This window comes from Letharia columbiana (genome assembly GCF_014066305.1).
Source record: "Letharia columbiana isolate WasteWater2 chromosome Unknown Sc0000013_s0, whole genome shotgun sequence".
Classification (NCBI taxonomy): Eukaryota; Fungi; Ascomycota; class Lecanoromycetes; order Lecanorales; family Parmeliaceae; genus Letharia; species Letharia columbiana.
In genome coordinates this window covers 708,592-721,200 of record NW_023501052.1, presented here as the reverse complement: position 1 = coordinate 721,200, position 12,609 = coordinate 708,592, and the positions used below count along the sequence as shown (strand labels likewise).

Genomic DNA, 12,609 nt, shown 5'->3' with positions numbered 1-12,609 from the left:
TTACTGGCCGGAAAGGTATGGTATATTCCATGGGATATTCCATACCAAGTGATACCATACCGTACCCGGGTATGGTATGAGTAGGGTCGGATACCATTCCATTTTTCTGGTATGGGTTCGGGATCTTGGCGGGATATCCCACGGTATGGTATATCTGTGGGATCATATCATGGTATGGGATATGTATGGGATATCCCGGTTGGGATTTCTATATTTAGAAGTATAAGTAGCTATTCTAGTCATCATTCTGGCCAACCATGGCTACTATTACCATGACTACCACTCCCATAACTGCCACTACCATGGCTACCACTCCCATGACTGCCACTACCATGGCTGCCACTACCATAACTGTCACTACCATGGCTACCTACCATGGCTGCCACTACCATGGCTACCTATCATGGCTGCCCCCCACCATGGCTACCCCTACCATGGCTACCTATCTAACCCTAACCCATGGTAGTGGCAGCTATGGTAGTGATAGTTATAGGAGTGATAGCCATGGTAGTAGTAGCCATGGTTGGCCAGAATGATGACCAGAATAGCTACTTATACTTCTAAATATAGAAATCCCAACCGGGATATCCCATACATATCCCATACCATGGTATGATCCCACAGATATACCATACCGTGGGGATATCCCGCCAAGATCCCATACTATACCAGGTATGGGATCATGCAAATCTCAATAACCCATACCATGCCAGAGTATGGTATGGCAGGTCAATATCCCATACCATACCATATCTTTCCGGCCAGTAATTAAAATTTACTCGATAGCTCTAATAAAAAAAATAGTTATAAATTTAATTTATAAATCTTTACTCGTATATTATATTATAATATATCTCGCTAAGATCTTATATTATATTAGATATAAAATTATATAAATATTAATATTTTATATTATATTATATTAGAGTATAATATAATAAGTTAATATCTTATATTATATTATATCTTTTTAATTAATATTAATATATTATATATCTAATATTTTAATAGCTATTATTATTATAATTATTATTATTATAGCTATTATTATTATAATTATTACTATTATAACTATTATTATTATTAGTATATATAATAAAATAAAATAAAATTAAGTTTAAAAATTTTAAATTTATATATATAGCTAATTATTAATTTAGAGTTATTACGCTCTTTAATTAAATCGACTAAGTTAGCTCGCTAGCCCTTTTAAGCTCTCTTATTAAAAATTTATATATAGAAGTTTTATACTTTAAAGTACTTAGCTTACGATATATATAGTTACTATATAATTTCTTAAATTATAAAGCTCGCTTTACGCTTTCTAACGCTATAAAAATTATAAAGTTTAATCTACTATTAATAAAGCGAAGTAATATTTAAATATAGTTATACGAAACGCGTTCGAAATTAAATAATTCTTTTATCTATTTATATAATTATTATTCTTTTATTATTCTATTAATTTATTAATATAAATATATTTATTCTTAATACCCCTCGCGGAAATATTACTAAACGCTTTAGATATATATATCTCTTTTATTTATCTCTTAGAGTCTCTATTAACGCCTTTAAACTATCTCTTAGCGAATTCGCTATTACTAGTAATCGAGACTCTCGATTACTAGTAATAAACTCTATTAATTAAAAAGATATAATATAATATAAGATATTAGTTTATTATATTATACTCTAATATAATATAAGTTATTAAGATTTATATAATCTTATATCTAATATAATATAAAATCTTAGCGAGATATCTTATAATATAATATATTAATATATATAAAAGAATAAAATAGAATTAAATTAGAAAATCTTAAATTTATATATATAGTCAATTATTAATTTATTAGATCTACGCTTTTTAATTAGATATCGCGAGTAAATAAATTAGCGTTCGTAACCATTAAAATCTCGCCCTCCCGCGCCCCCCCTTATTAAAAAATAGATATACATTATTCACAATAGTTAAAACTTTTTTAATTTTCTATTAAAATTTTGAAATTTTTTGATTTAAATTTTGAAGCGCTATTTGCGCTTTTCGAATTTTTAAGAATTTTAAAAATCTGTCTTATAATCATTAAAGCGTAAGGAATTCAAATATCGCTTATCAAAGTTCGCATATCAAAGATCGCTTACCTATTTACTCGATAGCTCTAATTAAAAAAATGATTATAAATTTAATTCATAGATCTTTACTCGTCTATAATATTATATTATAAAATAATATATATATAAGATATTTCGACTAAAATTTCTATATTTAAATATATTTATTCGATAAATTCGATATAATAGCTATTACTATTATAACTATTATTACTATAACTATTTATTATAATTATTTCTATTATAACTATTACTATTAATATCTACTACTATTATATCTATTATTATTATATCTATTATCGAAATATAACTCTCGTATATTCTAGCTATTATATTTTTTAGCTATCTAATTTTATACTATATTTAAAATCTAGTCTCGAAGAGATTCTAGAGAATTAATTTATTCGTTCTATATATTATATATCTAATATTCTAATAACTAATACTATTATAGCTACTACTATTATAGTTACTATTATTTATTATTAAAATAATCTATTATTATATAATAGCTATAATAGTAATAGTTATAATAGTAATAGCTATAGTAATAATAGCTATAATAGAGATAGTTATAATAGAGATAATTATAATAAAAGTAGTTATAATAGAGATAGTTATAATAGAGATAATTATAATAATAATAGTTATAATAATAATAGCTATAATAATAATAGTTATAATAGATAATAGTAATAGTTATAATTAACTAGAATAATAATTAAAATAGCTACTTATACTTCTAAATATAGAAATCTTAATAGAAATATCTTATATATATATTATTTTATAGTATAATATTATAGATATAATATATCGTAAGATATCTCGCTAAGATCTCGAACTTATATTAGAAAAATAATATAATATTTAACTCTATTTATACTATACTCGAATACGATATAATATTACTTAGTATAAAATATTTTATAAAATATTCTATATCTTTTTAACTAGTAATCGAGATTATAATAAGATTTAATAGCTATCTACTAGAGAGAAGAAGTAAGAGAAGAAATTATAATAAATAAATACGAAGAATACTACGAAGAAATTAAGCGGTAATAAGATTATTATCGTTAAGAATACGACTTAGCTCTCTAAGATTTTATATTATATTAGTTATTTTACTTAATTAATTACTTAACTAGTTACTTAATTTAATATTCTATAAGAGAAGAAGTAAGAGAAGAAATTATAATAGATAAATGCGAAGAATACTATAGAGAAACTAAGCGATAATAAGACTATTATCGTTAAGAATATAACTTAGCTCTTTAAGATTTTATATTATATTAATTATTTACTTAGTTAATTACTTAGCTAACTACTTAATTTAATTAGTATATATAATAGAATAAGATAGAGCTAAACTAGAAAATCTTGAATTTATATATATAGCCAGTTATTAATTTATTAGGTCTACGCTTTTTAATTAGATATCGCGGATAAACAAATTAACGTTCGCAACTATTAAAAAAATAGGTATACATTATTAACATATAGAAAAGCTTTTTTATTTTCTATTAACTTTTTAAGATTTTAGATTTCAAATTTTGGAGCGCAGTCTGCGCTTTCCGAATTTTTAAGAATTTTGAAATTTGGTCTTATAATTATTAAAGCGCAAGGAATTCAAATATCGCTCACCAGAGTTCGCTCGACAGCCGGACAGCCCTGATCAAAAACAAACAGGTACACATTATTTAATTTTAGAATAACTTTTTTGTTTTCTATTAAAATTTTAGAATTTTTTATTTAAACTATAGAGTATAATGTAGGCTTTCAGATAAAAAAGAATTACTAAATTTAGTCTTATAGATATTTAAAGATAAGGAATTCAGATATCGCTCACCAAAATTTACTCGACAGCCCCGATTAAAAAAAAAGATTATGAATTTAATTTATAGACCTTTACTCGTACTCTATAAGAGAAGAAGTAAAAGAAGAAATTATAATAGATAAATACGAAGAATGTTATAAAGAATACTACGGAGAAATTAAGCGATAATAAGATTATTATTATTAAGAATACGACTTAACTCTTTAAGATCTCACATTATATACTCTTTATAATTTTATATTAAATTATTATTTAATAAGCGAAGAATACTACTATAATTTAATTTATTATCTCTATTATATTAATATAATATATTACTATAATAATATTATAAGAGAAGAATCTATTACGATAATTATAGTTAATTAAGTCTCTATAAAAGAAATATCGAATAATATATATTTAGACGAATTAAAATCGTTCGATATCTTACTCTAATAGCTATTTTATTATTCGAAAGATTTTACTACGATAGAAGATAATATAAAATTTATACTATTAATTAATATATTATCTTTATTTCTTTTCGATATTTTAATATTTCTTATTATAAGAATATAATCTTTCTCTATTTTTTATAGATAATTATTACGAATTAATTCTTTATACTTAATATATCTTTCTAATTAAATCTTAGCGCGTCTCTCTTTATATATATATATTTATATATAGATTAAAAACGTATAGTAAGCGATTAGAGTTCGATTTAACTTAGAGCTAGAGCTAAAATTCGATTTAACTTAGAAAGATTTAACTTTATAAATTTAATTCATAGATTTTTACTTATAACTATTACTATTATAACTATTATTATTATTAATATATATAATAGAATAAGATAGAGTTAAGCTTAAAAATCTTAAATTTATATATATAATTAATTATAAATTTAGAATTACTACGCTCTTTGATTAGATCGATTAAATTATCGCGAGTAAATAAATTAGCGTTCGCAACTATTAAAATCTCGCCCTCCCGCGTCTCTCTTATTGAAAATAGATATACGTTATTTACGAATAGAATAACCTTTTTATTTTCTATTAAAATTTTAAGATTTTTTTTTTTATTATTAAGCGTCGTTTGCGCTTTTCAAATTTTTAAGATTTTTGAAATTTGATCCTATAGTTATTAATAAGCAAGAAGTTTAATTATCGCTTATTAAAGTTCGCTCGATAGCCGAATAGCTCGCTTATTAAAGATCGCTTATTAAAGATTACTTATCTATTTACTCAATAGCTCTAATTAAAAAAATACTTATAAATTTAATTTATAGATCTTTACTCGTAATTATTATATAATAATAAATTATTTAAATAATAAATAATAATAGTTATAATAATAATAGCTATAATAGTAATAGCTATAATAATAATAGCTATAATAATAATAGTTAAAATAGTAATAGCTATTAAAATATTAGATATATAATATTTATATAGTTTTATATCTAATATAATATAAAATCTTAATAGAATATATTATAATATAATATATATATAAGATATTTTAATTAAAATTTCTATATTTAGAAGTAATTATTCTAATTATTATTATAATTAATAATTATATTAAATTAATAAGATATAAAATTAAATATAATTATATTTTATTACTTTATATATATAAAAGAAAATAAAGTATATTTATTAATAATTATTACGAGCGTATTTTATATCTCTCTTAATATACTCTTTAATTCTTTAGTTTATTAGAGTCTAGCGTATCTTAATAGAGATATCTATTATTATTTAATATCTTCTATCTATATAATTATTCGATATCTAGTTATCTTATTTAATATATCTATATTAATATTATATCTATATCGATTTTAATATTATAACTAAATTACTTTACTTACTATATTTAAATTAATAGATAAATTTAAGAAATCTATTAATAAAGACTTTAATAAGATATTAAATTAAGTTATAGAGATCTATATCGAAAGTTCTATACCCGTACTAGTATAGCCCTAACTCTACTTTCGAAAAGCGACTTTATAGAGAGAAAGTTTAAAAATATCTTTTTATAGCGTATAATAGAACTTAAAATACTTCTTTTAGTCTTAATAAGAATAATAAGCCTCGAAATCTAACTAGAACTAGATGCGATTTCGAAGAACTTTAGACGTATTATTTAGATAATTCTTTAAATAGAGCGTTATTCGAAGTCTAAGCGTAAGAGTCTTAACGGATATAGAACTTTTAATATAAATCTCTATATCGTATTTCTAGATAAATCTACTATATAGATAATATATTATAAAAAATATCTATCGAGATAGCGTAATAGTCTTATAATTAATTAAAGAAATAAAGTAATTATTAGATTAATTTATTTATATAGCTAATAAATTTAAAGAAATTATTATTTAACTTAATAACTATATAACTAACTCTCTAAGCGAAGTAAAAGTATTTAAAAGAACGATATTTAAATTATTTATAATTTTCATAATAGTCTAAATAATTTATAAATTAAGAAAAAAGTTCTCGTAAAATATAATATCATTTTTTAAATTTATAGTAAAGTCTTATAAAAGATATTATAAGAAATTTTTCTATTCTCTTCTTTACTTAATATTTATAATATTAAAGACTCGAAAGATATAATATAACTCTCTTCTTTTTATTTTAAAACTATTATAAATTTCGAATATATAATTAAATAAGATAAATCGAGTTAATAATCTTTTTACTTAGATATTTAATTATTAATAATTCTTACTATCTAATAATATAGTAGATAATATCGAGGTTATTATAAACTCTTAATAGATTATTAATATCGATTAACTACGCTATTAAATTAATAAGAAATCTAATTAATTTCTTATTATACTTTATAATCTCCGCTATTAATAAGACTAATTTTGAGATATAATTAAGTAATATATTAATCTTAAAATTAAGAAGAATAAGATAGTAAATTAATAAGATAAGATTTAATAACGCTTAAAGTAAGTTAGTATTAAAGCTGAGAAGCTATAAAAATATAATAAAGAGCTTCGATAATAGCTAATAATAATGCGATTAAATATATTTAGAGATTTATAAATTACCTCTAAGATATAAGCGTTAATCTTATTAAAGCTTATTTAAGTTTTACTTTCTACTTATAAGAAAGAGAAGTTTACTAAGCTATCGAATCCTTCTTTTTTTATTAACGATAAAGATCTCGTATAGAAAAATTAATTAGTTAAAATAAAGGAAAAGTTATCGAGTAATAAGAATTACTATTCTATCGAAATATCTTAAATTATCTATCTTCTATTACGTATAGATAAGAAAGCGATCTCTTATACTCTAAATAGAAGATATAGAAATATTATAAATCTCTATATATTAGTTAGCGAGATTATAGACTAGTTAACTAAGATTTATAAAGAGATAGATTATTATAAAAAGATAAGATATAATTATAATTTTTTTTAATAGATAATCTAGTTCTTTAATAGATTCTATATAAAACTTATTAGATTTAATTCTATACTTAATTATAATAAAACTTATCTAAAAGATAATTTAAATATTAAGCTATAAATATATATTTAACTCTACTTTCTTTTTATAAATCTTTCTAATTATAAATTTATATCTCTAAAAAATATTAAGAAATATTTTATAGATAACGATAACTGTTAGAACTAGTATAGAGGTACGTTATATAAATGAGATAGAATAGAATAATAAGACTATCGAATTATATATATGAAAAGGAGATATAATATAATAGGGGATATCTTCGTTAAGGTACTAGGTTATAGGACTAAGTAAGATATTAAGAGTACGCTCGTAATAGTACTCCTCTCTCTTAAAGAGTTATAGCCTCTATAGCTAATAGATCTAAGATATAGACTTATTACTTATCTTATATCTTTAAATATTTATAATTCGTATAAGCTTTAGCTGAAGATAATTAAGATCTCGGAGATATAACTATATCTTATCTACGTATCGATAAGATTTTCTAAATTCTTCTTCTATTTAGTCTATCTATTATAGACCTTTAAAAGAATTAAATAATTTCATCGTATATATATATGTTATACTCGCTGAAAATCCATAAAGATAAATAACTTTTGATATTCGGAATTTTTAATATAATATTCTTTCTTAGCGACGATAGTAGTAGTAATAGGCTTCGTATAAATTTTCATATTAATCTTATCGCTAGCTAGAGACGTAGCGAGTATAGAGAGTTTAATTTAAAGAAAATCGATAAAAGAATAAGTAAGTAATAATTATAGTTATTTTAATAATTTATAATAACTTCTAAGTCGATATTTCAGCGTAAAGAATATTAATAAAATAATACGATATAATTAATTAAGGACTTTTAAATCGAATCGAGTCGTAGACGTTAAAACTCTAAATTAATATTAAATAATTCTAATATAAGTTTTTTTATAAGATATTATTTAGCCGATATTAATTAAGACTATTAACGACGATAATAAGATTTATATATAATATACTATAACTTTAAAAGTCGTTTAGATATATAGTAATATAGGGGTCTAATTAATAAGTTTAATATAAGACTATTATTAAGTAATATAGATCTAAGAAATCGATTTACGAATATAAAAAAAATAAGACTATTTTAAAGATATCGAATAATTTCAATTCGTTTAAAAATACGATATTCGAGGATTTGCCTATATTTATACTAATTTTAACTATATCTAGACTATTAAGTTCTTAACTATATTCGACTACTATATTCTTATAATTATATTATTTATAAGTTTATTATATTCGTATAGTTATACTATTATAGCCTTAACGCTTATACTTTTTAAAATTAAGACGAGAAATAATAATATATTTACTACGCGGTTTACTTACATCTTTAAGTCTCGTCTTAATATACTATTTAGTAAATACCTTTACTTTCTTATCTATTAGCCGTTCGATATATATTAGATTACGATATTCTAATATAATAAGATATTTCTTCAGATCTAATAATATTCACTTTCTTTCATATATAGCATATTTATTCTAAAGGCGGAGGTTTACTCTATTCTTTAAGTCGATTATAAGATCTAGCTAAATAATATTAATCTAATATTCTTTATCGTTATACTTTTATATATACGCGATATATTTTATAAACTTTATATAATACTCGAAAAATAACTAATTATTATATCTTCTAAAGATTAAGTAATTATAATTATTTCTTTATTAAATAATATCTAATAAAGTCTTATAAAGATTACTTAGTTAATTCAGAAGATCGTCGATTAAGAGATAAGAATTTTTTATAGTTATTCGATGTCTAGATATCGTATACTCGATAGTCTTTTCTTCAAGGCGAGATATAACGTAGTTTATCTAAAAAGTGTTAATAGAAAAGTAATCTTTATTAAGACTAAGTTTATCCGTAATTCTCATTTTTTAATTCTTAAATTTTAATCTATTAATATTATTAAATATAGATAGATTCGATAGTCTCGAGCTAAATAACTATCTAACTAACTATGACGAGATTAATCGATATCGATATCTTAATACTTCGAAATCTTATAGTATAGACGAAGGTGAGAATAAGAATAAAGGAGTAGAGATGTTAGTCGAGCTTTAGATCTATATCTCCTCTTATTAACTTAATATCTCGCGATATTACTAATAAAGGTTCTTAGTAGATAGAGAATACTATATCCGTAACATACGAAGTCGTAGCGAATTTGAAGGCGAATATCTCGTATATAGATCTTCGTATATAAGATAGTATATAGAATAAGGCTAGTTACGATATATAGGAAATAACTAACTACGATATATAGAAAATGGCTGACTACGGTATATAGGAGATCGTAGTCTAGAGAAAGTATTCTTATATCGACGATGTAAAGGACGATATCTTAGTGTTAATATAGGTGAATTTAAGGAATTTATAATGTATTAAATATAGATAAGAACGGAGCGAAGAAGATAGGTGTAAAAATAGCGATTTTAACTAGACTTTCTCGTAGAGATTTATTATATAATCGAATAATATCTTTATCGAGTAAAATAAAGAGATCTCTAGAACTCCGATATCGTAAAGGCGTACGCGAGTCGAGAAAGATAGTAGATCTCTATGTTAAGAGTTGAAATTTGACTATAACACTCGAAATAGTATTATTTCTTTCATTTCTTAATCGATTAAGTCGTCGTAAAGACTATAAATACTCTAAATAATATTCTTTCGAATAGTAGAAAGTTCGTCGAGGGTTTTTTAGTCGATGATAGACTTTTTGCGGGTAACGGAGGCGGAGAAGAATTTCTTATATTCGATATAGGGGACTCGTTTTTTAATAAATTAGATTATCGTTAATAATATAGATTATCTAATATAGATTCTTTCGAATAATATAGATATCTTATAATTTAGATATATAGTAAGGCTTCTATATAGTAGAAATACCTAGCGTTTTCTTTATTAGACTCGATCGCTTACTTCGAGTAGAAAGTAAAAAACTCGTCAATTTTCTTCGTCGAGAGGGATACGAAGGAGTCTTATTATAATATTAGAATTAGTATAGAAGTACGTTATATAAGTAAGATAGAATAGAATAATAAGACTATCGAATTATATATATGAAAAGAAGATATAATATAATAGAGAATATCTTCGCTAAGATACTAGATTATAGAGCTAAGTAAGATATTAAGAATACGCTCGTAATAATAACTTATAGCGTATAAGCTTTAAATAATATCTAACTCTAGTTCTTAATAAAACGATTTCTAAAACTATTATAACTCGAATAAAAAAGATAATTATCGCTATAATCGAGAATTATACGTCTTTCGCTATTATATCGAATATATATACTCTAAGTATCTTTTAAAGTATATTAAAAACGATAATCGATATAGATTTAAGAGATTTAATATATTTTAATTATAGAAAGATAGATTATATAAAGCGCGATTATTTAATATAAAGATAGATTAACGCTAATAAGAAAATCTTATAAAAGATAAGAATTTACGAATTTATTATCGATAACGAATATAAGATAAATCTATTAGTCGACGCTTACGAAGTCTCTAAGAATTTAAGAAAGAAATAGTCTCTACTAAAGTTACGATAAGAAATATTTATAACGTATATCTATTAAATACTTCTAATAATACTTTAATACGCTATTCTTTTATAATAGAAATTATACTATCGTTATAAGAACGAAAATATTTACTTTAAACGCTCTTATTAATAATAGATATACTAAGATATATATAGTTATTAATAAATTTCTAATTTATAAAGTATACGAAGAATTACTATTAGAACTAATTCTACTATTAAAATCTAAGTCTCTAAAGAATTATAACGATTAAATCGTAAAAAAGCCTATTACTTATTATTTACTTTCGATATTAATAGTAAATAGTTATTAAAAGAGAATATATCTTATACTTATCGCCTCTCTTATATATAATATAATTTTAGAAAAATTATAAATAAATAAGTATAGAATACTTCTCGATATAATAAAGAATAAGATTCTTTTTATATTAGATCGCTATAATTATAACGATAACGAGATCTTAATAATAGAGAATCTCGCTATCTTATTAAATTCGAAGTTAAAACCCTCTATTCTATAGATTATTTTAAAGAAAAAATCTCCTCTCTAGCCCGTATATAATAACGACTTAAACTTTACTATCGACTCGAATATCTTCGACGTAATAATTAATAAAAAGAGATTTATATCTACTCTTAGAGATGTAAGATAAAAATAAGATATAAACTTATAATTTATTAATATCGCTAAATTTAATATTATATTATACTATTAATTAACGCGTAATAAGCGAAATCGTCTATTTATCTTTATTATAAATGAGATTTATAATCTATTATTAAAGAAATTATCTTTTTAAAAAAAACTACGTAATTTTTATATATTAATTAATAAGCTAAATTCTTATAACTTAGAAAAGAAGTATAAGAGATATTATAAATCGAATTACTCTATTTAAATTAGCGCTATTAAAATTATTAGCTCTAAAGATATTAAAAGAAAACTCTTTATCGAGTATTATAATTATTTAAATATTTTTAATAGAATAAAGACGAATAAACTACTATTATATCGCTCTTATAATTATAAACTAGAATTTATCGAGATCGATATCGTTAGTCTATCGAAGAGTTAAGTCTATTCTATATTAGAATATAAGTTAAAATAGATTAAGAAGTATTTAGATAAGTATTTAAAAAAGACTTTATAATATCTAATTATACTTCGTTTATATTCTCTATCTTATTTATTAAGAAACTAAACGAGAGTTTATACTTTTATATAAACTATTAATAATTAAATATTATTATTAAGAGAAATTAATATTTAATTTTATTAATAGACGAGATTCTCGCGAGAATTTAGAGCTATAAATATCTTACTCGATTAGATATTATAGTCGTATTTAATAAATTACGTATATATCTTAATAGTAAAAATATTATTATATTTATTATCTCTCTCGATATATATAAGTATTAGATACTCTTCTTCGATTTAATTAATAGCTTAGTTATCTATTAATAATATATAAATAATATTCTTTTCGAGTATCTAAATAACTTCTATTAAGTCTATCTCGACGATATTCTTATTTATAATTAATTAAGAAAGAAATATA

At 22.1% G+C, this 12,609-nt stretch overlaps 1 protein-coding gene across 1 annotated transcript; it reads left to right on the top strand.

Annotated features, from left to right (window-relative positions):
• Positions 1–257: 257 nt before the first annotated feature.
• Positions 258–536, top strand: HO173_005136 (uncharacterized protein; the record flags this gene model as incomplete). The annotated part of the gene is made up of 1 exon (XM_037307054.1): positions 258–536. The coding sequence occupies one exon, from the start codon at positions 258–260 to the stop codon at positions 534–536; it is 279 nt and encodes a 92-aa protein (XP_037166178.1).
• Positions 537–12,609: the final 12,073 nt, after the last annotated feature.